General features: G+C 43.4%; 2 protein-coding genes across 2 annotated transcripts; both read right to left on the bottom strand.

The window, feature by feature from the left end:
• Nucleotides 1-2852: 2852 nt before the first annotated feature.
• LOC115581744 (uncharacterized) lies at nucleotides 2853-11312 on the bottom strand. The gene is made up of 3 exons (XM_030417067.1): nucleotides 9624-11312; nucleotides 6466-6795; nucleotides 2853-4645 (listed from the first exon to the last, which is right to left on the bottom strand). The coding sequence occupies exons 1-3, from the start codon at nucleotides 11310-11312 to the stop codon at nucleotides 2978-2980; spliced, it is 3687 nt and encodes a 1228-aa protein (XP_030272927.1). The 3' UTR covers nucleotides 2853-2977.
• Nucleotides 11313-20746: 9434 nt separating this feature from the next.
• On the bottom strand, nucleotides 20747-22472 carry LOC115582445 (tripartite motif-containing protein 16-like). The gene has a single exon (XM_030418421.1). The coding sequence runs from the start codon at nucleotides 22470-22472 to the stop codon at nucleotides 20805-20807; it is 1668 nt and encodes a 555-aa protein (XP_030274281.1). The 3' UTR covers nucleotides 20747-20804.
• Between the last annotated feature and the right edge of the window lie 4374 nt (nucleotides 22473-26846).

Here is a 26846-nt window from a genome sequence, read left to right as displayed (position 1 = left end):
ATGTATGCGGCTCGGAACGATGGCTTTAAGCGAACATTTGAACAGTGCGGAATGAAAAATACCCGATGGTAACCGGTGTCACAAGGTAGCCTGGACGCTGCGCTACAGCGAGCAGCTAACAGCTAACATAAGAGCTAACCGGGGTCTCCACGCCGCTCTCGAGCCGCTCGGCGTGAACAAATGCCTCAGCCTGTTCCACACATGAGTTATTTGAGAGTACAGACATTCACAACAAAGATATGAGACCGACAACATGCACTTTTGGACGATTTGTGCTCTGTAGCGCTCGTCTAGAATACACATATACATGACTTGGAGCGATGAGCAGAATGTTTTTCCTGGTTAGCGAACATGGCTGAGGACCCCTCTCTCTCCAGACGGGATTCTCAAACCACACCACCAGCACACCTGGGACCCTCGCAAGTTAAAATGAACGCCAGTCAAATTCATAACTAAACCAGAGCTACATGACCAAATGTCAACAACTGCAGCTAACAGTTAGCAGAGCGGGCTTGCTGGTAGCCAGCAACATTCCTGTACAGTGTACAGGAATCAGCGCTGCTAGTAAGGCAGAAGTAGTAGACCCTCATCGAGCACACTCCTGTAACCAATCATGCTCTTGACTGAGGTTAGGACCTCCTACCTCCTCATTTACATATGGACACAGAAATACAGAAATAAATATATGTAGGTGAACAGAAATACAGAAATAAATATATGTAGGTGAACAGAAATACAGAAATACAGAAATAAATAAATGTAGGTGAACAGAAATACAGAAATAAATAAAAAGCATTTATTCTTTTATTTATACTTTTATTTATTTATTTATACATTTATTTCAGCATTTATTTATTTATTCATTTATTTATGCATGTATTTATTTATGCATTTATTTATTTATACATTTATTTCAGCATTTATTTATTTATTTATGTATTTATTTATGCATTTATTTATTTATTTATACTTATGTCAGGTTTGGTCCTCCATATTCAGATGCGAAGTGAATATTAACCAACTATAACAAGGCCCACCTAAAAAAGTCTATATCACCGCTTCACATCCCCATCAGACCGGCCTTTCTTTTGGCACTACATTTTCTCAACCGTAGAACCGCCGTATCCCTACGCATTAGCGCAACTGGGCAACAGGTGATCTGCTAGCGGTGAAGACACAGACCGTAGAACCTCCGTATCATTGCGGAACAGATCGACTATAGATATGTACTTTATATGACCCCACTTCAAAAAACACCAACTATCCCTTTAAGCCACTCACATTCCTAGTAACCTTCACTGCACTTAAACATGTCGACCTCTTAGAGTGCCATCAATGGCATAAATGAGTTCCTCAAGCCCAGAAGCTTGGAAATACATATTTGGTTTACATTTCTATCACATTGAGATCAAAAGATACACACATTTACAATTTTGTGCATAAAAATGACATATTACAGAGGTCAATGACCTCTAGCTGACCTCAGAGGTCAAACTGAGTTTGCCTCCACATCTTAAATTAAAGCTTATGTTCAGAAGAACATCTTCAGAAGAGCACAAATTTGCAATATATATGTGGATGATTTGATCCTCTACCTAACTAATATATCACAATCCCTGGAGGTAGTTATGGAGGAAATAAAACAATACAGTGCAACGTCTGACTATGAACTAAATATGGGTAAATCAGAAGCAATGATAGTTGGGCAGTCAATATCACAAACTATCAGATCTACATATAACCTAAAATGGCAACACAATAAATGGAGATACTGCGGGGTGACAATTTGACTTTAATCAGCTTCATCAATATAATTTTGGGGCTTTGGAGAGTCAAATTAAACAAGACTTACAAAAATGGAAACTGATCCCACCAACAATAACAGAGAACTGAGATTATAGAAACAAACATTTTACCAAGGTTTTTATTCCTCTTTCAAAATTTGCCAATTACCATACCAAAAAAAGAACTGTTAAAATTATTAATACATTTATTTGTGGAGAAAGAAATCCTCGTATAAAACTGAAGATGCTCCAAACAGCCAAACTACACGGAGGACTCGCTCTCCCAAATTTAATGAATTATTACTACGCTGCTCTAGTCAAACCGCTCACCGTCTGGTTATGGAACTCCTCAGTAGCAAAGTGGAAAGAAACTGAAATTCAACAAATGGGTAAATATTGGAATATGTATATATCTGCTAAAATAACTATCAATGACACCCAAAAAACTGAGAACACATGTACAAGAAACACAATAATGGTCTGTGGAAAAGTTACAAAACCAAAGGATATTCAAAAGTATCTGATATTTATGAGACAGATTGTGATGGACAGAGAATTTAAACCAACTTTAAATGTCAATACTCTTAAAAACTGTTTAAGTAAAGGCTTGACTGATATAATCAGATAGTTACAGATAAAGGAATAGAGATTTTTGAGAACTTATCAAAACTATATAACCTACCAAAATCAGACGTTTATGAATATTTACAATTGAGAAGTTACCTTGTGGAAGAAATATGACTAAATAAAACAGTGAAGGACATACACCCTTTAATAACTTGTATATTAAACATATCAGTAAAGTCTGTTAAACCACTCTTGTTCAGTGATTTCATGATCAGATTCACTTCATCCACACAATCAGTGTGTTGGAGCAGAATCTCAGCTATGTACAAGCAAATAATGAAGCATCTCCTTATTGATTATGATCATGTGAAGTGAAGTCATCAGGAGCAGCGAGAGCCTCCGTGGCTGAACAGACACAGGAAGGAGCGCCGCCTGAAGAAAGTCCAACATTTACACAACAACAAGAAGGCGGCAAAGTACCGCCCACAATGTTTGATTGACAGGTTGATCTGTGTGCAGTGAAGAAATGCCACAACAATCAGCTCTCAGCAACAATGATGGAAACACAACAAGTCTGAAGGAATGAAACACACAATTTAACCCACTGACCCTGAAATGACTTCAGACTATTTGAGTTTACTGAACTCAGCAGAGTCAGAAACCCAAAGTCCAGCACCAAGAGGCTGAGTGAATGTGGTCTGGACTCTGTGGAGGAGAGTCATGGTGTCAGAGACGCTGTAGAAGGACAGAATACCTGCACTGTGATCCAGGTACACTCCAACTCTGGAGGACCGAGGACCTGAGACGGGAGTTCTGACGCTGTTGTGATAAAAGCTATAACTGTTTGTGGAACAATCTAACCTCCAAGATTTGTCATTGAATCCAAATCTACATTCATGTGAGTTCCCTGCTCTGCTGATATTCTTGTATGCGACTGCTACAATAACTGTTTCTCCTCTCCTCTCCACCTCCCAGTAACAACGTCCAGTCAGACTCTCTCTACTCAGGACCTGACAATAGTTAGTGAATCTGTCTGGGTGACTAGAATAAGACTGTTGTTGACTGAATGTTGCTGTTCTGTTCCCCTCAGATAATAACAGCCGTGTGTGTGCTGTGTTTGGATCCAGTGTGATTTCACGTGAATATCTTAAGAAGTCAGCTCTGGTCTCGGGCTCTGGTTGTGGGTTTGACAGTAAAACATCCACTTGAGTCACTGTCAGTGAGATGTTGGTCCATGTCTCTCTCAGGACGTCCTGTAGTTTGCCTCTGAGCTCTGACACAGCTGCTGTCACATCCTCAAAGTACTTGAGAGGACGGATCTTGATGCTGGATGAGTGTGTAGACTCACTGAGTGCTGACAGTGAGGGGTAGTTGTGTAGAAACTGGTTGTGATCCTCTGTGTGTGAGAGCTTCTTCAGCTCAGAGTCTTTCCTCTTCAGCTCAGTGATCTCCTGCTCCAGCTTCTCCTGAAGCTCTTTGACTCGACTCACTTCAGTTTCCTGCTGGGATCTGACCTGCTGCTTCACATCAGAGCGTCTTTCCTCCATGAGACGGATCAGCTGGGTGAAGATCTTCTCACTGTGCTCCACTGCTTTATCAGCAGAGCCATTGATGGCCTCCACCTCCTGTTGAAGCAGCTTCACATCTTCCTCTCTGTCCTGGATTCTCTGCTGGATGTTGTGTCGACTCCCCTCCAGTTCTCTCTGCCTCTCAGTCCTCTCTGCTGCAGCTGACACTGTGTCGTGGCCTTTATGTTCGTCCACAGAGCAGAGATAACAGATACTCTGCTGATCAGTACGACAGAACATCTTCATCACCTCATCGTGACGAGAGCAGATGTTCTCCTGGAGCTTCTCTGACGGCTCCACCAGCTTGTGTTTTCCATAGGCAGGGATTTCAAGGTGAGGCTGGAGGTGTTTCTTACAGAAAGACATCAGACAGAACAAACAGGACTTGACAGCTCTCAGTTTCCTCCCAGTGCAGACATCACAGGCCACATCTTCAGGTCCAGCATAGCAGAGATCAGCAGGAGCAGCTTGGAGTCCAGTCTTCTTCAGCTCCTCCACTAAAACTGCTAACATGGTGTTTTTCAGCAGCTCAGGCCTCGGTGTGAAGCTCTTCCTGCACTGAGGGCAGCTGTGGATCCCCTTCTCATCCTCTGTGTCCCAGTGGTCTTTAATACAGTTCTTGCAGTAGCTGTGTCCACAGGGAGTAGCCACCGGATCCTTCAGTAGATCCAAACAGATGGAACAAGAGAAAGTCTCTCGGTCCAGCTGAACTGCTTTCTGCTCCATTTCACCTCTCAGTGTCAACGACCGTCTGAGCTTCACTTCCTGATAACTGAAACTAGTCTGAGCTCTGATCTGAACACGTGTGTTTGTGCAGCGAATGAGGTCTGTCAGCTCAGTTACGCCCATCCACAGACTGTAGATATGAAGGGGAGGGAACAAGGAAATATAGTGACAGAGTGGAGCTGCTGTGTGAGAGGAGGAAGAAGAGGGAGGGCTGATGGAGCTGTGAGTCACTCCAGGACGAGGAGCAGCTCTGTCAATCTGAACTTTGTTCCCTCTTTTACAACAGAGCCTCAGTTAAAACCTGCTCCACACTTGAAAACATCAAAGTTTGTAGTTGTAAAATGTTTCTTGGCTCCTCAGGTTTTGCTGATATTTCTCTGATTCTGTTCACTTTTCTTCTCCTGGTTAAAAACAGCTGACTGACAGTCGGGAGTGATCAAACTAAACTCTCATAAAGATTAAAACTGCTGTATAATAGTTGTCTCACACAGTTAATGATCTACTTTGAAGCATTCGTGACAAAACAGTTGAGTGTCAGAATCTCATCCTGAGCCAAAGCAGCATTTCAAGCTTCAGACGTTTCAAAACAAAACTCATCACAGCAGTTTTTAGTGAACTGTGAATCCAGAAGGACGAGAATGAATCAGATCAGCTGCTTCTGCTGATCATCTGTGGATCCATATGAATCAATGAATCTGTACAGTTGACACACTTTGGTTTGTTTGTTGTATTTGATTATTAGTTTGAGTTATTTCAAAATGACGTGATGTCATCTGTTGATTTGCCGAGCCTTTTGGCATCACGGCCGTCGCCATCTTGGGTTTTTAGAACCAGAAGTGACCATATTTGGAAAAGAGGGAGGAGCTGGCGTGGATAGCCGTAGCGACTTATCACTTAGCATACCTTGCTTTCTCGTAGGGCTAGGTATCACCAGGTACCACGCGATACGATACTATCACGATATTTTGCCCATGATAACGATAATATCACGATACAGCGATTCTGCGGTAATCAATCTATTGCAAGAAACTTCCTGCACGATACATCACGATATCTGTATCACTGAAGAAATTCAGAGTTTATTGACTGCACTGAATCCATTTCACAGGAATTACAAAACAATGACAATCAATTTCACATGAATGGCAGCCAAGTAAAACAAAGTGTATACTGCACAGTGGCTCTTCTTAACACACACACTGACCACAACTTGTTCAAGTTTAAGGGAAGAAAGATACAAAATAATGCTTCACCAAAATATTTTCTGTTCATGCAAATTAACAGAAAATTATAAAAATCAAAATGAACGCAGAAAATACACATTTCAGTGCTAGTATTATCAACTTCTTCTCTGCAAACATGGACACATATCAGTGCTGCTTAACAAGCAAAATCAAAATGTTTTATGAAAACTGGCAAATTTCAGAGTTTTATTTTTCATATGAAAAATAAACATTTCAGTCAGTGCATTATAATATAAACAACTGGGTGATCTCTGAAAACCTGCGCACACGTTTTAACTTGTACTTACCACCATGTGTAAAGTTTAACTTAAACCTGCACTTCAGACTGCACATACATTTCAGTGCTAATACTAATATTAATTGTTCTTTGTAAACTTGAAAACCTGAGAACATTTAACTTGTGCTTAGCACTTAACAACTTGTGTAAAGTTTAACCTAAACCTGTTCTGCACACACATTTCAAAACTGCATGTTCTTCTACAGGAAGAGCAACTGGTCAGCATGCTCAGAGGTGAGACAGCTCCTCTGAGATCTGATTATGTCACCTGCAGTAGAAAAGACACTTTCCGCAGGTACGCTGGTCCCTGGGACACACAGATGTCTCTGGGCCAGCTTGGCAAGGAGTGGGCAGGCTTGAGCATGAGATTTCCACCAGTGCACCGGGTCATCAGTCAGTGGTAGAGGTGGAGCATCTAGGTATTGCTTGACCTCCGTTTCAGCTATGGAAGTAGCCGTCAGTCGATGGTGGGTGGTCTTGAACGTCTCCCCAAGGAGATCAGCAAGTGCAGACTTCCTCTTCTTCTTTGGTGTGTGTGCATTGGTCTCTGGAGTCTGCTGCTCAGTGCTTCCCTCCTTGTTGTCAGTAGGAGTAGGGCTCACTGGAGATTCATCCATGTCTGCATCTTCCTGTAAGAAAATAATCAGTGACACACTATTTACATTACTATTTAAAAAAATCTTTTTAGGTCATATTAAGTCTCAAAACTATTACTATAATTTTTTTTATTTTTTTGCACATCTTTTTAATGATAATAATAACTTAGATTTATATAGATTTATTCATTCATAGATTTATTTGTATATATATTTTTATATATTATTTATTTTTGTGCATGTATGGATTAGATAATGCCTATATATGGCATCTACCTGAACTTCAAGGCACAAAAGAAGAGAAAGAAACTAAGAGAAAGATGACCTACTATTGTTAAAATCATCTTAATAATACCTTAAGAGCAGCAGCCATTTCCATCAATTCGGCATACGTGCCGGAACGTCTTGTTGCAAAAGTAACTGCAGAGACTCACACCTGGGGTCTCAGGCTGATGAGATGTGCAGGATGTCATATTGCTTGGACAGGTCTTGGTGGATGGTGGTCTTGATCTCTCTGACAAGAGAGTATTCTTCAATGGTGCTGGTTGTGTCACTTCAAAGCTGGGCATGGAGCAGAGCGATGATGGCGATTGTTGGGCTCTTCTCCTGACACATGATATTTGTTGCCACCAGCATTGGCTTGAGGGCTTGCACAACCTGTTTGGCATTTGAGATGTGTAGTTTCTGGGCTTCCCTCCTCAAAGGTGTCGGCGTGTAGTTTGATGATAAAGAATTCTGCGGAGGCAAGGCTGGGTGAAATAATAGAGCAATCTTTATTAAAACAGAATCTAACGCCTTGAGTCCGGATCAGAAGCGGCCGCGTTCTGATATTATCAAATCTGTGGACAAAACAATGCCAAAATGCTTTGCCCTCTGCTCCATCAAAACCTCAGCCTTTGCTCTTAGGAGGTTTACCAAGTGCCACCCCCTGTTCATTCTGTCAGAGCCTTTTTTAGAGTCTCTTCTCAAGGACACCCACTTCTTCTGATTGGTTCCCTTGCCGAATTATTTAACAGAAAAAAAGGAGTTTGACCTGTGTTTAGGCATCTCTCACTATTTGGCAGGCAGGTCGAGCTTAGCTAAGCATTTTATCGTCTGTTACCTTTGGCCCCTTACAGTTGGAATCTACCTCCTGGACTTCTATTCACACAATGGAAATGAAGTGGTCATGATTGAATTCAAATTAAGTAGATCAGTCATGATTGAATCTAACCTAAGTAGGTCAGAATGTGTTGTCCTCTAGATACCTCTGATGTCAGTGGTTATTCTGTCCTGGCTAACACATGAGCTGTATTTGTAGACAGATAGCTAACAAAGACCCAGTAGGCTTGACTCCAGGTTGAGAGATGTACTGCAGTTTTCTGAGACTTTTTTGTAAAACTGCAACACAATGAAAATATACACAATGTTACAATTGAAATGAAATATATGCAACCACACTGGTCACACTTCTTCCTTTAGAGGTTACAAATCAGGTAAATACAACACAATATTAAATAAGGCATATGTAATTTTTTAGTTTTACAGTACAATCCTCTCACAGCTAAGTAACAGTGCAAACACAGCAAATGGCAACAACCCATGCAGTGGTTTACACACACAACACAAATGAGGCCCAGCAATGAATTCAATCAGCCTATGCTAACAGCTAGCATCCTGATTAGCTTTAGCATTGTTAGCACGGTTTCCCAACTCAAATTAAAAGGTTTTCAACACCACTCTGAAGTACAGAATGTTGTTAAATGATGATGCAACTTAAATAAACTAAGAGCAACCATACTCACTGATGGATCTACTCCAAGGATCAGACAACAACTACTCTGTGGTGGAGCTCAGCCTGCAGGCAGGAGAGTAATGGTGGACCGCTCCTTCTTCTTCCTCTTAGGTCGTTTTTAGTAAACTCTGTGTACACAAACAATGTTCTCGATGCTCGTGTTCATGTGTAGAGACCCTGGTGATACTATGAGCAAAGTTTCATGTTATGTCGAGCCTTCTTAGCAGTGCCCCTGTAAAAATGTCCCTGGCCCCCGCTGTGGCCCCCCCCTGAGCTGACTGAATGATAAAATTAAAATGAAATAAATTCTACACAGATTAATCAGAGCAACCCACCCAAACACTGCGTAGCCAGGTGCGAGATTAGGATGAGAATGGCAGCAACAAGTTTTTGAAGAGAGGAGCCTCTAATGTCTTCTTGCAAGAGGTGAAGGTAAGCAAAATGATTTCATCTCTTGAAGTGATTTGTTGCATGTTAAGGACCAAGCTTTGAGCAGTAACATTTTCTTCTGGGGTATAACAGTAGCAGAAAATGGAAACACTCGAGTGAAATACAAGTGCTGCACCCAAACTTCAGCTAATGAACTCTCATATTAGTTTGACATGTTCTCCGTCAGCTCTGTATGAAACCCTGAATGAAGACGAGGAGAAAAGACTTTGTTCATGTTTGTTTATTCATGATTTAAAGCTTCAGTTTGTTCACACGTCCCGTCAGTATAGTCTGTTAAACCACTCTTGTTCAGTGATTTCATGATCAGATTCACTTCATCCACACAATCAGTGTGTTGGAGCAGAATCTCAGCTATGTACAAGCAAATAATGAAGCATCTCCTTCTTGATTATGATCATGTGAAGTGAAGTCATCAGGAGCAGCGAGAGCCTCCGTGGCTGAACAGACACAGGAAGGAGCGCCGCCTGAAGAAAGTCCAACATTTACAGAACAACAAGAAGACGTCAAAGTACCGCCCACAATGTTTGATTGACAGGTTGATCTGTGTGCAGTGAAGAAATGCCACAACAATCAGCTCTCAGCAACAATGATGGAAACACAACAAGTCTGAAGGAATGAAACACACAATTTATCCCACTGACCCTGAAATGACTTCAGTCAATTTGAGTTCACAAAACTCAGCAGAGCCAATAACATGAAGTCCAGCATAGAGAGGCTGAGTGAATGTGGTCTGGACTCTGTGGAGGAGAGTCATGGTGTCAGAGACGCTGTAGAAGGACAGAATACCTGCACTGTGATCCAGGTACACTCCAACTCTGGAGGACTGAGGACCTGAGACGGGAGTTTGGACTTTGTTGTGATAAAAGTTATAACTGTTTGTGGAACAATCTAACCTCCAAGATTTGCCGTTTAATCCAAAGTAACATTCATCTGAGAGCCCTGCTCTCCTGATATTCTTGTATGCGACTGCTACAATAACTCCTCCTCTCCTCTCCACCTCCCAGTAACAACGTCCAGTCAGACTCTCTCTACTCAGGACCTGACAATAGCCAGTGAATCTGTCTCGGTGACGAGAATAAGTCTGATGTTGACTTGTGTATGTTGCTTTTCTGTTCCCCTCAGATAATAACAGACGTGTGTTTGCTGTGTTTGGATCCAGTGTGATTTCACACGAATATCTTAAGAAGTCAGCTCTGGTCTCGGGCTCTGGTTGTGGGTTTGACAGTAAAACATCCACTTGAGTCACTGTCAGTGAGATGTTGGTCCATGTCTCTCTCAGGACATCCTGTAGTTTGTCTCTGAGCTCTGACACAGCTGCTGTCACATCCTCAAAGTACTTGAAAGGACGGATCTTGATGCTGGATGAGTGTGTAGACTCACTGAGTGCTGACAGTGAGGGGTAGTTGTGTAGAAACTGGTTGTGATCCTCTGTGTGTGAGAGCTTCTTCAGCTCAGCGTCTTTCCTCTTCAGCTCAGTGATCTCCTGCTCCAGCTTCTCCTGAAGCTCTTTGACTCGACTCACTTCAGTTTCCTGCTGGGATCTGACCTGCTGCTTCACATCAGAGCGTCTTTCCTCCATGAGACGGATCAGCTGGGTGAAGATCTTCTCACTGTGCTCCACTGCTTTATCAGCAGAGCCATTGATGGCCTCCACCTCCTGTTGAAGCAGCTTCACATCTTCCTCTCTGTCCTGGATTCTCTGCTGGATGTTGTGTCGACTCCCCTCCAGCTCTCTCTGCCTCTCAGTCCTCTCTGCTGCAGCTGACACTGTGTCGTGGCCTTTATGTTCGTCCACAGAGCAGAGATAACAGATACACTGCTGATCAGTACGACAGAACATCTTCATCACCTCATCGTGACGAGAGCAGATGTTCTCCTGGAGCTTCTCTGACGGCTCCACCAGCTTGTGTTTCTTTAAAGGAGCTGCTTCATAATGATGCTGGAGGTGTTTCTCACAGTAAGAGGCTGGACAGGATAAACAGGACTTGACAGCTCTCAGTTTCCTCCCAGTGCAGACATCACAGGCCACATCTTCAGGTCCAGCATAGCAGAGATCAGCAGGAGCAGCTTGGAGTCCAGTCTTCTTCAGCTCCTCCACTAAAACTGCTAACATGGTGTTTTTCAGCAGCTCAGGCCTCGGTGTGAAGCTCTTCCTGCACTGAGGGCAGCTGTGGATCCCCTTTTCTTCCTCTGTGTCCCAGTGGTCTTTAATACAGTTCTTGCAGTAGCTGTGTCCACAGGGAGTAGCCACCGGATCCTTCAGTAGATCCAAACAGATCGGACAAGAGAAAGTCTCTCGGTCCAGCTGAACTGCTTTCTGCTCCATTTCACCTCTCAGTGGCAACAACCGTTTGTCGAACTCGCCGCCTGAGTTTCGCTTCCTGATAACTGAAACTAGTCTGAGCTCTGATCTGAATAGGTACTGTTTATGCAGCGAATAAGGTCTGTCAGCTCAGTTATGCCCATCCATAAAACTGTAGATCTCAAGGAGAGGAAACAAGAAAATATACTGACAGAGTGGAGCTGCTGTGTGAGAGGAGGAAGAAGATGGAGGGCTGATGGAGCTGTGAGTCACTCCAGGATGAGGAGCAGCTCTGTGAATCTTTAGGTCATTTGCATAACCCCGGTTCTCTAAGTAGCATGAGTGAGTGTCTCACTTTGGGTAATGCCCCTGCCTTCCCTCAACTGAAGCTCATTATTACATGGCACCAGTGCATAGGCTGGCCCTGATGACGTGAATGTCATCAGGCCACCCGCCCTTCCCTAGTTGAGGGGCTGACATGCTGTCATTCATCATTCAAAATATTTAGCCCACCTCTTCCTCGCTTCAAACCAGCAATAAGGGTAGTTTGGTGAGACACTCACTCATGATATTTAGAGAACCGGGGTTATGCAAATAAACTAAAATTCTCTTTCATAGCATTCGTTTTGTGTCTCACTGTGAGATACACTGACTCTTGGAGTGCTTAAAAGCCCATGAACCAGCACTAACAGTGGATTTATTCCTGTGAATAACCCTTGTCACCAGTTACCCCTACACTTCAGCACTGCGTGAGCTAAGGATGGTGCTGTAACGTCCAGGCTGTAGAAACGAGCAAAAGTTAGAGATGAAGACCATCTGGCTGAAGCACAAATATCCTGAATTAAGACTCCTCTGACAATAGCCCAGGATGATGCCAATCCTCTAGCAGAGTGTGCACACAGACCTGCTGGAGGTTGTGAGCCACCAGTAGTGTAAGCCAGTGCAATGGCCCCCACTATCCATTGGGACAGCCTATGTTTCGAGATTGGTCTTCCTTTATGCGGTTTAGCCCAGGACACAAACATCTTATCAGATCTTCTGAAATTTGTTGTATCGTCCACATATATCCGTAGAGCTCGGACCGGACATAAGGTGTGTAGCCGTTCCTGCTCTGCAGGAGTAAAAGGTGGAGGGTTGAAAGCGAGTTGCACACTTAAACCATCAGGTGCAATTTTCATGCAGGCATTATTCACCAACAAAGCGTGCATTCCCCCCACCCTCTTAGCAGAGGTCAGGGCCATCAGTAATGCAGTCTTTAAGGACACCATTTTCTTATCCACCTGTCCCAGGGGTTCAAAGAGTACTTTTTAGAATGCCTCCAGGACTGTTGGCAGATCCCATAATGGTGTCATTGACCTTACTGAGGGTAATTTTCTCTGTGCCCCCTTCATAAACTGACACACCAATGGGTGTTGTCCCACTGTGTGACCATCAAAACCCACATGGCAAGCTGTAATAGCTGCCAAATACACCTTTATCGCCCCACTTTCTTTGGGATTATTAATTATCTTGAATAAAACCCCTCCTGGCTCTGACCAGCCGGGACAATTCGTATGGCTCCTTTTACCAGCAGAGAGTGGATCTCTTCTTGTGAAATACGAGCCGACTCTCCCTGAGCCTGAGAATAAATAATTTCTTTGAATTGTGGTGGAACGATAGCGAACTGAAGCCTGTAGCCCTTGTTTATCGTTCTCAACACCCATTCTGAATTTGTACAAGCACTCCACTCCTTTACTGTCTGCGAGAGGGGACTGACTGGCCAACTCACCGTTTGTGTGTTGGTATTTTCTTGTGGCCTGCTGTGCCGTTAACCTTCTCCGAGCTGGGGAGCAAGTGCTCTCCCCACTGGGTTCATGTGGGAGGTTGTGGTTGTCAACAATTTTGTTTTTGTTTTTAACATTAACTGTGCCCTCGGCATTTCACCTGGTTGCGACAGTTGGGATAACTTTATTGCATTATGACAACTAACAGTGCTTGTGAGACACGTGTGGAACAATGAACATAACTTTGTCTCTTGTCCTCACTGGGGACTCTGTCTCTGTTGGAGTTGGTCCCTGCTGTGAACACTGCTGCAAATTGGTCCCATAGAACGCCGCCTCGAACTGAGACGGAGGTGTGATTGAAACAGTTGAGGCGAGAAGAGTGGTGCCTGCCCGCTCCTCTCTTACCACCGGTGCGTCAGGCTGGCCTCTTCCTCCTCCGCATGCCCTGAGCGGGTTGAGGGGGTCGCTGGCCATCCTGGGTGGTGGCCTGGTTCACTGGCCTCCTCACCCACGGGGTCTTCACCGGTGGAGCTCTGGGGGTGGTCTGCAGTGCAGGCTGCGCTCTGGAGAGCTTTGGGATCCTGAAGCCGGGCATGGGGCACGTAACCACCTGCCCAAATGTCTGAGTTTCCTTGGTAGGCAGAGCTTTAGTGCTTAATTTTTCCTTTTCTTGTCCTTGCATCTCTTCTGCATAAATGATGGAAAAATTATGCTTATATTATCAGTTTCTTGCATTGCATTGATATAACCTGCTTGTCTTCCTTTATATGTTTGTGGAAGTGTACCGAACTCCTGGAAAAGTACTGTGAAGAAACACACTCACCCTCCGGCGGGACCACAAGGCCTCGAATGGCATCTTGTGTGAATAACATTTGGTGGACATCATAAGAATGTTTGTGTGAAGGATAGATGCTGAAGGCCATAGGTCCGAAAGTGTGTACGTGTACTTCTCCATCATGCATAACAACTGTATGACTCATATGTACTGTCAAAGAGCCAATCATATACGCTTACGCCCTATTGTAGGTGAATAAAAGATGCTTGGGGAGAGCAGCTCATTGGAACTCAGGAGCCCAGACTTTGTGTGCTGACTTCTGCTCTTCCCCTTTGCCTAGAAAGACAATCTCCGTGTCCGTGTCTCATTTCTTAACAGATTTAAACCCAACATTTCTTGGTGCTGTGACCCGGATCCCAACATACCCAGCTCTGCCAGAAGGAGGACGACACACCGAAGCCCGTCGACGGGCAGGACCACAACAGGTGGCCTGAAGGAGATGTCCCCTCCAACTGAACAGCGTTGGATTGACGGGATCCGGACTTTGAAACTAAGGAGACAGGACCGGAGAACTGAGGAATAATCATATCACCTTCTCTTGTGAGTAAAAACACCCTACATTTAGAAACAGGATATTGCAAATTCCTAGGTAAAGTAAAATAGAAACAAAATTAAAATCAGTTTAAGTAGTATTTCTCTTTGAAGCAGCAGCATAGACTGAAACCTTATCGGTGTTAACGAATGTCCATGGCCTGTTGAAGTAGAAGAGAACGCATAAAAAACACAATGCAGACTAGGGAAAAGCATTAAAAATAACGATAACTGAAACGAAAATTTGCATACAATGGGTGGGAAGAATTCTCGTGAAACTGTAGATGAAGACAGTACAGGTGATAAAAAGTATATGAAGCAATGGAATCCTCAAAGTGTCAAGTATCTAGATAAATGGAAAAAGAAGTATGGATTTACAGGCCGCCTAAAAGTAAGAGAAATAGAGGATTTAATATCCCGCTTGGAGACTAGTCTCATCACCAAGCGAGGGAAAAAGCATGAAAAAAGAGCTGACGAGCTCCGCATAGCGCAAGGATGGTTAACGCAGTCTAAAGCCAGACAGGATAACCTTAAGAAGCAAAAACAAGTGAAAAAGGAAGCTAAGAAAAGCCAAATCCTTTTTGTGCGCAAAGAAGACAATGAGACAAACTGCAGGCAAGCGCCTGAACCTCCCCCATACGTGCCAGTGGCTAGTGCGCCGGTCGAACAAAACATTCCAGAGCAACAAAACATTCCAGAGCCAGTTCCAGAGCCAAAATTGGCATCTGCAGCTAAACCATCCCATTTGTCCCACTGGCCGCCTCTGTACCCAAAGGTGCCAACTCCTAAAACTGAAAAAATGAACGATAGGGGGGGCCCTAGTCATGGGTTGCGACCAGTAGGCCTCCTCCACGCACCCAACAGATACACCCCCACAAACAGCCCGGCTGGAAGCCCCAGCCTGACTGTCAAACTTAAAAAAAGAGGACCACCAGAGAAAAAATCTTCAAATATGATAGCTGAAGAAGTGTTTCCCCAGATCCAAGTTGCCAATCCTCAGGCGGGGGGTGAGGATCAGCCTCCAATCCTGTACGTTTTTCGTCCCTGGACCCTCGCGGAGGCCGCGAATGCTGTAGCCGGCATTCCTCCACCGGAGGGTGATCCAGAGGAATGGATAAAATGTATGAGAGAGCTGATAGACTCCTACCGCTTGAATGGACAGGAAGCAGGGGAAGCTATGCAATCTTCATTGAAAATTAAATGGGGGAGGGTAAAGGGTAATTACACAGGGAGAAATGGTGCAGGGACAGTGTTTGCATATCCAGCCGATGGAGTGCTGACGGGAGAATATAAAGAGGCTCTCAATGCGATAGCAGCTAGAGTGAAGACTGCTTTTGCGCGCACCGCGAACTACTCTCGCATAGCTGCCATAAAACAGAAACCAGACGAGGATCCTGAGGATTTCAGGGCCCGACTAGAACCCGTGTTTCGTGCTAATAGTGGTATAGAATTTAGTGAAAATAAAACTGATGCATATCAACAACAATTCAAACATGCCATCATGCATGGCTTACACCCAGATGTTGCAGGCTGGGTCCGCAACATTTCATTGAATTTGACACCGCGGACGTTCCTACCACTATGCAGTGGGTCCGCCATGCAACCAAACACTTAGACTCCAAGAATAAGAAAGGGAAAGGAGGAAAAGGAGCGAACACATTTTTCTATGATGACGAAGACTGTGATGCTTTCCTCAATGACAGCCCAGATTGTCACACAGTGGAAACGAAGGGGGATGATAACCTCAACAGGGAAGCCTGTCCTCGGGATGTTTTGGCAATTCTGACACATGCTCAGCAGAGGCAATACACCCTCTTATCACCCTCGATGTCCTCCGTGATATGCAGACCTCTGCTCCTGATAATGAAAAACAGTATCGGGTCAAACAAGGCGCTGAAACAGACAAAACAGGACTGTATACACAGGCTAACAAACCTATTCTCCCTAAAAACTTGTACAAAGCTGCCGCCATTTTGAGTCATGGGCCTTGCCATGTCTCAACAGGAGGGATGACAGAATTCCTACTAAAAAAACTTTTGCAGATCATGTGTAATTTGCATAAAACACAACCCACAGGGCAATGTAAGACCAAAACGAGGGAAATTCCCAGAACCAACTTGTTTTTGTTTTTAACATTAACTGTGCCCTCGGCATTTCACCTGGTTGCGACAGTTGGGATAACTTTATTGCATTATGACAACTAACAGTGCTTGTGAGACACGTGTGGAACAATGAACATAACTTTGTCTCTTGTCCTCACTGGGGACTCTGTCTCTGTTGGAGTTGGTCCCTGCTGTGAACACTGCTGCAAATTGGTCCCATAGAACGCCGCCTCGAACTGCATCTCTTCTGCATAAATGCTGGAAAAATTATGCTTATATTATCAGTTTCTTGCATTGCATTGATATAACCTGCTTGTCTTCCTTTATATGTTTGTGGAAATGTACCGAGCTCCTGGAAAAGTACTGCAAAGAAACACACTCACCCTCCGGCGGGACCACAAGGCCTCGAATGGCATCTTGTGTGAATAACTGATGGTGGACATCATAAGAATGTTTGTGTGAAGGATATATGCTGAAGGCCGTAGGTCCGAAAGTGTGTAGGTGTACTTCTCCATCATGCATAACAACTGTATGACTCATATGTACTGTCAAAGAGCCAATCATATACGTTTACGCCCTGTTGTAGGTGAATAAAAGATGCTTGGGGAGAGCAGCTCATTGGAACTCGGAAGCCCAGACTTTGTGTGCGGACTTCTGCTCTTCCCCTTTGCCTAGAGAGACAATCTCCGTATCCGTGTCTCATTTCTTAACAGATTTAAACCCAACACGCCCATCCACAGACTGTAGATATGAAGGGGAGGGAACAAGGAAATGTAGTGACAGAGTGGAGCTGCTGTGTGAGAGGAGGAAGAAGAGGGAGGGCTGATGGAGCTGTGAGTCACTCCAGGACGAGGAGCAGCTCTGTCAATCTGAACTTTGTTGTTTTACTATGTTGAGGTCTCACCTGTAACTCCACCTGGCCTCTCCCTGATGCAGCACACTAATGAAACAACACATGATGCCAGCCTGACATTAACTTTGTACGATGCATTACCTGCTGTATATAAGCAGTCAAACGTATGCAGTGAAACAATTAGTATAGCACCATGTCAAATTTACCTGTAGCCCTGAATCTTCCCTATATGAGCTACAACCTGTCCGGGGTTCCTCTGTCACCTGATCAATAAAACATTGATGCTATGAGCAGTGACACAGCACGACTGACATCTCAAAGAACATCAGTAGTATTCACTAGGCCTAATTTTAATATTACAACTAGCTAACACTTCAAATTAAATGAACCACAGTGTCCTTATTGAAGTCCACCTGCTGCTGTGACCCTGCCACTCCACCCTGTCTGATACATCAAATCAATCACCATAAAGAGTGAGAAAACGGTTGGAAACAATGTTTTGCATTCATTAGCAGCAGCCTATGAGGGGGGACTATTTTCCTCAGGTGACTTACACTTTGTTTGGTGAAATAACTTCTAATATCTTCCACCTTTCTTTTCTTGCCTGACATCCTCAGACATGTGTTGCATGAGAACAGTGTCGACCTCCTCTCATCAACTCTGCAAAGTCTGCAAGTGAAACAGCTTCAACAGCCTGCAGGAGGAGGAGGAGCCTACAGGGAGCTCAGCCAATCAGAACACACACCTGTCTCAAAGACGTATTTGGGAGGCGGTGCTGAAGTGGGAAAGGATTTAACCCTTTGTGTGCCGCATGAAGCACATTTATTTACCTTCAACCTTAATATTGGTGTGGACACGTTCATACGGTCCATACACAATTCTACACCTATGACTCTGCCAGAAGTAACGGAAGATCAAAATAATCATTTAATTAAGTCAATAACAGAGACAGAATTGTATGATATTATAAAAAGAGAAACGTCCAGGAAGTGATGGATTCACAAATGAGTTGTACAAAGTATTTCAAGCTTTATTAGGACCTCTGCTATGTAAAACCTTTAACTGGCTCTGGAGAACAGATAATATGCAGATACTTGGAATTCTGCTGTTATCACATTAATTCATAAAGAAGGTAAAGAACTAACAGATTGTGCCTCATATCGCCCAATATCTTTATTAAATGTAGATCATAAATTACTCACTTCAGTTCTTGCAACATGACTTAAATCCATTATTCCTAACATTATAAATCCTGATCAGTCAGGTTTTGTCCCCAATAGAACTCTGGGGGATAAACGTCAGAAGAACCTTGAATATAATAGAAAACTCTTTAAAGACAAAACAACAAATGATTATCTTAACGCTAGACGCAGAAAAAGCATTTGGTCTTTTATATTTGAGGTGTGTCAAAAATGTAAATTTAATGACACATTTATCAGCTGGTTAAAAATTATATTTAATACACCTAAGACAAGAATACGAGTAAATGGTATAATATCAGATTCTTTCAGTCTTTTTCAGGGAACAAGGCAGGGAGACCCTCTCTCCCCACTGATTTATATTTTGGCCATGGAACCATTTGCAGAGAGAATGAGACTAAACTGTAAAATACAAGGACTGTTATTGGGACAAGAAGAGCACAAATCAGCAATATATATGTGGATGATTTGATCCTCTACCTAACTAATATATCACAATCCCTGGAGGGTAGTTATGGAGGAAATAACACAATACAGAGCAACGTCTGACTATAAACTAAATATGTGTAAATCAGACGCAATGATAGTTGGGCAGTCAATATCACAAACTATCAGATCTACATATAACCTAAAATGGCAACACAATAAATGGAAGCTTACTGCGGGGGTGGTGACAATTTGACTTTAATCAGCTTCATCAATAATAATTTTGGGGCTTTGGAGAGTCAAATTAAACAAGACTTACAAAATGGAAACCTTGATCCCACCAACAATAACAACTAACTGATCATGTTACCCGTACCCATTCATTTGCATTGTAGTGGAGGAGACCAGAGATGGAATGTGGAGTCAGAAATATATTTGTCAAACATTATTTGTTCCACCATTTCAATCATTTCTTTTTAGATGTGAAGAATGTGAAGTCTAAAAATACATTTGTTAAATTTTGAATAATTTAGGGTATTTTTATTTAGGGGGGACAATTCATGTTTTTCTGAAATTGAGGGGGACATGTCCCCCCCGTCCCCCCGGGATCTGCACCCATGCTTAACCATCACATCTGAATGCCTAACCCAACCCTGCGCTGGCTTGAAGGCTCCGTTGGGGGCACAAAACACCATCAGGCTCCCGATGTTATTAGCTTCCTTTGGTTCATGTTACTAGCATTTAGGCTAGTTGATAAAGGTTAATAAAAGGCAATGTTGCATGAAGTGAGGCAAACGTTAAGAACTGCACATTATTCGAGGCCAGGTGGACACTCTTTTGTATCATTCACAGAGCATTTGTGACCTCCATAACTTCTAAAACGCACCTGACTGACAAACTCTCCCTCTCGTACACCTACAACCTGAACTGCACAGCCGCAGTGTTCAGTGTGTCAGATTAAAGTCACGTGACGAGGAGCAGAGGTCATCGCTGACATTGTCAAAAGAAAATAACTTTTTTATTACAGAAAAAAAGGTTGAATTATGTGGCGATTTAATTTGTTTTAACACTTCTACTTTACCAAGTATGGACTTATTGTATTGACGTAAACACGACAGCCAAAAAAATAAATAAAAAGGCACTCTCTCCAGAGGGGCAGCTCAGCTACTGAGGGCAAACGGGCTCTTACCTGAGCAACAATAGCCCGTACCTGTGCCGTCTGTGAGTGGAAGTATAACAGAGCAGAAAATGGAAATACTCGAGTAAAATACAAGTACTGCATCCAAACTTTTAGTTTGACATGTTCTCCGTCAGCTCTGTATGAAACCCTGAATGAAGACGAGGAGAAAAGACTTTGTTCATGTTTGTTTATTCATGATTTAAAGCTTCAGTTTGTTCACACGTCCCGTCAGTAAAGTCTGTTAAACCACTCTTGTTCAGTGATTTCATGATCAGATTCACTTCATCCACACAATCAGTGTGTTGGAGCAGAATCTCAGCTATGTACAAGCAAATAATGAAGCATCTCCTTATTGATTATGATCATGTGAAGTGAAGTCATCAGGAGCAGCGAGAGCCTCCGTGGCTGAACAGACACAGGAAGGAGCGCCGCCTGAAGAAAGTCCAACATTTACACAACAACAAGAAGGCGGCAAAGTACCGCCCACAATGTTTGATTGACAGGTTGATCTGTGTGCAGTGAAGAAATGCCACAACAATCAGCTCTCAGCAACAATGATGGAAACACAACAAGTCTGAAGGAATGAAAACACACAATTTAACCCACTGACCCTGAAATGACTTCAGACTATTTGAGTTTACTGAACTCAGCAGAGCCACAAACCAAAACTCCAGCATAGAGCGGCTGAGTGAATGTGGTCTGGACTCTGTGGAGGAGAGTCATGGTGTCAGAGACGCTGTAGAAGGACAGAATACCTGCACTGTGATCCAGGTACACTCCAACTCTGGAGGACCGAGGACCTGAGACGGGAGTTTGGACCTTGTTGTGAAAAAAGTTATAACTGTTTGTGTCACAATATAACCTCCAAGATTTGTCATTGTTACCAAATAAACATTCCTCTGAGTACCCTGCTCTGCTGATATTCTTGTATGCGACTGCTACACGAACTCTCTCTCTCCACTCCACCTCCCAGTAACAACGTCCAGTCAGACTCTCTCTACTCAGGACCTGAGAAAACCAAGTGAATCTGTCTGGGTGACTAGAATAAGACTGTTGTTGTCTCACTCTCGTTGCTTTTCTGTTCCCCTCAGATAATAACAGCTCTGTGTATGCTGTGTTTGGATCCAGTGTGATTTCACGTGAATATCTTAAGAAGTCAGCTCTGGTCTCGGGCTCTGGTTGTGGGTTTGACAGTAAAACATCCACTTGAGTCACTGTCAGTGAGATGTTGGTCCATGTCTCTCTCAGGACGTCCTGTAGTTTGTCTCTGAGCTCTGACACAGCTGCTGTCACATCCTCAAAGTACTTGAGAGGACGGATCTTGATGCTGGATGAGTGTGTAGACTCACTGAGTGCTGACAGTGAGGGGTAGTTGTGTAGAAACTGGTTGTGATCCTCTGTGTGTGAGAGCTTCTTCAGCTCAGCGTCTTTCCTCTTCAGCTCAGTGATCTCCTGCTCCAGCTTCTCCTGAAGCTCTTTGACTCGACTCACTTCAGTTTCCTGCTGGGATCTGACCTGCTGCTTCACATCAGAGCGTCTTTCCTCCATGAGACGGATCAGCTGGGTGAAGATCTTCTCACTGTGCTCCACTGCTTTATCAGCAGAGCCATTGATGGCCTCCACCTCCTGTTGAAGCAGCTTCACATCTTCCTCTCTGTCCTGGATTCTCTGCTGGATGTTGTGTCGACTCCCCTCCAGCTCTCTCTGCCTCTCAGTCCTCTCTGCTGCAGCTGACACTGTGTCGTGGCCTTTATGTTCGTCCACAGAGCAGAGATAACAGATACACTGCTGATCAGTACGACAGAACATCTTCATCACCTCATCGTGACGAGAGCAGATGTTCTCCTGGAGCTTCTCTGACGGCTCCACCAGCTTGTGTTTTCCATAGGCAGGGATTTCAAAGTGAGGCTGGAGGTGTTTTTCACAGAAAGAAGCCAGACAGAACAAACAGGACTTAACAGCTCTCAGTTTCCTCCCAGTGCAGACATCACAGGCCACATCTTCAGGTCCAGCATAGCAGAGATCAGCAGGAGCAGCTTGGAGTCCAGTCTTCTTCAGCTCCTCCACTAAAACTGCTAACATGGTGTTTTTCAGCAGCTCAGGCCTCGGTGTGAAGCTCTTCCTGCACTGAGGGCAACTGTGGATCCCCTTCTCATCCTCTGTGTCCCAGTGGTCTTTAATACAGTTCTTGCAGTAGCTGTGTCCACAGGGAATAGCCACCGGATCCTTCAGTAGATCCAAACAGATGGAACAAGAGAAAGTCTCTCGGTCCAGCTGAACTGCTTTCTGCTCCATTTCACCTCTCAGTGTCAACGACCGTCTGAGCTTCACTTCCTGATAACTGAAACTAGTCTGAGCTCTGATCTGAACACGTGTGTTTGTGCAGCGAATGAGGTCTGTCAGCTCAGTTACGCCCATCCACAGTTTGTAGATATGAAGGGGAGGGAACAAGGAAATATAGTGACAGAGTGGAGCTGCTGTGTGAGAGGAGGAAGAAGAGGGAGGGCTGATGGAGCTGTGAGTCACTCCAGGACGAGGAGCAGCTCTGTCAATCTGAACTTTGTTCCCTCTTTTACAACAGAGCCTCAGTTAAAACCTGCTCCACACTTGAAAACATCAAAGTTTGTAGTTGTAAAATGTTTCTTGGCTCCTCAGGCTTTGCTGATATTTCTCTGATTCTGTTCACTTTTCTTCTCCTGGTTAAAAACAGCTGACTGACAGTCGGGAGTGATCAAACTAAACTCTCATAAAGATTCAAGCTGCTGTATAATAGTTGTCTCACGCAGTTAATGATCTACTTTGAAGCATTCGTGACAAAACAGTTGAGTGTCAGAATCTCATCCTGAGCCAAAGCAGCATTTCAAGCTTCAGACGTGTCGAAACAAAACTCATCACAGCAGTTTTTAGTGAACTGTGAATCCAGAAGGAAGAGAATGATCTGTTGGTTTGACGACGTCCGTTATGAAGGCTCTTGGCATCACGGTCGTCGCCATCTTTGTTTTTTAGAACCAGAAGTGACCATATTTGGAAAAGAGGGGGGAGCTGGCGTGGATAGCCGTAGCAACTTATCACTTAGCATACCCTGCTTTATCGTAGGGCTGGGTATCACCAGGTACGGCTATACGACAGTATCAAGATATTTTGCCCAAGATAACGATAACATCACGATACAACGATTCTGCGATAATCAATATATTGCAAGAAACTTCAAGCACGATACATCACGATATCTGTATCACTGAAGAAATTCAGAATTTATTGACTGTACTGAATCCATTTCACAGGAATTACAAAACATAGTCAATTAATTTCACATGAATGACAGCCAAGTAAAACAAAGTGTATACTGCACAGTGGCTCTTCTTTACACAGACACTGACCCCAACTTGTCCAATGTCCTTGTTTTATGTATAAGTTTAAGGGAAGAATGATACAAAATAATGCTTCACCAAAATATTTTGTTTGTTTGCTAAGTTTGTGGAAATTAAAGGAGTCATCACCTGGTTTTTTACATATCCAGTCCCTCTTGGATCGCTTTGGATCAATTCTCAAAACTTATTAGAAATTTAAAAAAAAAAAAAAATCAAACATAGAGCTTGTTCTGACACTTTTTCATACCACGACTTTCTCACGCGAGATTATGCGCGAGGTTTTGACCGGTCCGGATGTGCATTGTATTAATATGTAATGAGGCGCGCGTTGATTGGCCGCAGGAAGGACAGAGCCGGAATGGGGGGCGAGCCTGCATGCACACACAGACTCCAAAACATAAACAGCCCCGTTATGGCGCACACACTAAATGACGAACCTTACGGAATTCAGGCATTTATGTACGAGCCGGAGTCGGAAACCGAACGGGAGAGTGAAGAGGCAGAGACGGTGGAAGAGACACGTTTACAGCAGGACGTCTCTGAATGGTAAATTCTTTTTTTTTCTGTCTTACTTTTCACACTCGTGTTTTACATGTAAGACCTGAGTTTTAATGCTGGCGGTGACGATGTATGGCGTGAAAATGACAGAGAAATAAGCAGACTCGGCGTGCTCACTCTGGCTGAGGACGGCTGTGAGCCGATGCTTAATATGCAAGTAGCCTCCTGTGGTAACGTCACCACAGGAGCAGAGTCAAAATCTTGTGCTTTAGGAACGCGCACTACTGTGCGCTATTCCTGTTCGGAAAAAAAGCCAAAGCGAAAAAAATAAGCCACTTTCAAACTCCAGCTTTTCAGGCAAGTTTCAACAGAGGTCCAACACCAATATGCATGATTTAACGAGAGAAATTGCGATTTCCAGGTGATGACTCCTTTAACAGAAAATTATAAAAAACAAAATGAATGTAGAAAATACACATTTCAGTGCTAGTATTATCAACTTCTTCTCTGCAAACATGGACACATATCAGTGCTGCTTAACAAGCAAAATCAAATTGTTTCATGAAAACTGGCAAATTTCACTTCATATGAAAAATAAACATTTTAGTCAGTGCATTATAATATCATAAATAACTGGGTGGTCTCTGAAAACCTGGGCACACATTTTAACTTGTGCTTAGTACTTAACAACTTGTATAAAGTTTAACCTAAACCTGCACTGCACACACATTTCAAAACTGCATGTTCTTCTACAGGAAGGGCAACTGGTCAGCATGCTCAGAGGTGAGACAGCTCCTCTGAGATCTGATTATGTCACCTGCAGTAGAAAAGACACTTTCCGCAGGTACGCTGGTCCCTGGGACGCACAGATGTCTCTGGGCCAGCTTGGCAAGGAGTGGGTAGGCTTGAGCATGAGATTTCCACCAGTGCACCGGGTCATCAGTCAGTGGTAGAGGTGGAGCATCTAGGTATTGCTTGACCTCCGTTTCAGCCATGGAAGTAGCCGACAGTCGATGGTGGGTGGTCTTGAACGTCTCCCCAAGGAGATCAGCAAGTGCAGACTTCCTCTTCTTCTTTGGTGTGTGTGCATTGGTCTCTGGAGTCTGCTGCTCAGTGCTTCCCTCCTTGTTGTCAGTAGGAGTAGGGCTCACTGGAGATTCATCCATGTCTGCATCTTCCTGTAAGAAAATAAACAGTGACACACTATTTACATTACTATTTAAAAACATATTTTTAGGTCACATCAAGTCTCAAAACTATTACTATCAATTTCACATTTTTATGCACTTCTTTTTAATAATAATGATGATAATAATAATAATAACTTAGATTTATATAGATGTATTTATTCATAGATTTATTTGTATATAGATTTTTATATATTATTTATTTTTGTGCATGTATGGATTAGATAATGCCTATATATGGCATCTACCTGAACTTCAAGGCACAAAAGAAGAGAAAGAAACTAAGAGAGAAGATGACCTACTATTGTTAAAATCATCTTAATAATACCTTAAGAGCAGCAGCCATTTCCATCAATTCGGCATACGTGCCGGAACGTCTTGTTGCAAAAGGAACTGCAGAGACTCACACCTGGGGTCTCAGGCTGATGAGATGTGCAGGATGTCATATTGCTTGGACAGGTCTTGGTGGATGGTGGTCTTGATCTCTCTGACAAGAGAGTATTCTTCAATGGTGCTGGTTGTGTCACTTCAAAGCTGGGCATGGAGCGGAGCGATGATGGAGATTGTTGGGCTCTTCTCCTGACACATGATATTTGTTGCCACCAGCATTGGCTTGAGGGCTTGCACAACCTGTTTGGCATTTGAGATGTGTAGTTTCTGGGCTTCCCTCCTCAAAGGTGTCGGCGTGTAGTTTGATAATAAAGAATTCTGCGGAGGCAAGGCTGGGTGGAGTAATAGAGCAATCTTTATTAAAACAGAATCTAACGCCTTGAGTCCGGATCAGAAGCAGCCGCGTTCTGATATTATCAAATCTGTGGACAAAACAATGCCAAAATGCTTTGCTCTCTGCTCCATCAAAACCTCAGCCTTTGCTCTTAGGAGGTTTACCAAGTGCCACCCCCTGTTCCTTCTGTCAGGGCTTTTTTTAGAGTCTCTTCTCAAGGACACCCACTTCTTCTGATTGGTTCCCTCGCCAAATTATTTAACAGATAAAAAGGAGTTTGACCTGTGTTTAGGCATCTCTCACTATTTGGCAGGCAGGTCGAGCTTAGCTAAGCATTTTATCGTCTGTTACCTTTGGCCCCTTACAGTTAGAAATCTACCTCCTGGACCTTCATTCACACAATGGAAATGAAGTGGTCATGATTGAAATCAAATTAAGTAGATCAGTCATGATTGAATCTAACCTAAGTATGTCAGAATGTGTTGTCCTCTAGATACCTCTGATGTCAGTGGTTATTCTGTCCTGGCTAACACATGAGCTGTATTTGTAGACAGATAGCTAACAAGAAAGACCCAGTAGGCTTGACTCCAGGTTGAGAGATTTACTGCAGTCGTCTGAGACTTTTTTGTAAAACTGCAACACAACGAAAATATACACAATGTTACAATTGAAATGAAATATATGCAACCACACTGGTCACACTTCTTCCTTTTGAGGTTACAAATCAGGTAAATACAACACAATATTAAATAAGGCATATGTAATTTTTTAGTTTTACTGTAAGATCCTCTCACAGCTAAGTAACAGTGCAAACACAGCAAATGGCAACAACCCATGCAGTGGTTTACACACACAACACAAATGAGGCCCAGCAATGAATTCAATCAGC

Source organism: Sparus aurata, chromosome 5, assembly GCF_900880675.1.
Source record: "Sparus aurata chromosome 5, fSpaAur1.1, whole genome shotgun sequence".
Taxonomy (NCBI): domain Eukaryota; kingdom Metazoa; phylum Chordata; class Actinopteri; order Spariformes; family Sparidae; genus Sparus; species Sparus aurata.
The sequence above is the reverse complement of the archived record's forward strand: the minus strand, read 5'-3'. Positions and strand labels throughout refer to the sequence as shown.

Coding starts and splice junctions, on each gene's coding strand:
- LOC115582445 (XM_030418421.1), bottom strand. CDS start 22,472: ATGGAGCAGAAAGCAGTTCAGCTGGACCGAGAGACTTTCTCTTGTTCC.
- LOC115581744 (XM_030417067.1), bottom strand. CDS start 11,312: ATGGAGCAGAAAGCAGTTCAGCTGGACCGAGAGACTTTCTCTTGTCCG. Junction 6,796..9,623: donor CTGAAGTCATTTCAGGGTCA/GTGGGATAAATT, acceptor ATTTTCTTACAG/GAAGATGCAGACATGGATGA. Junction 4,646..6,465: donor TGTGTGTCCCAGGGACCAGC/GTACCTGCGGAA, acceptor CTGAGAGGTGAA/ATGGAGCAGAAAGCAGTTCA.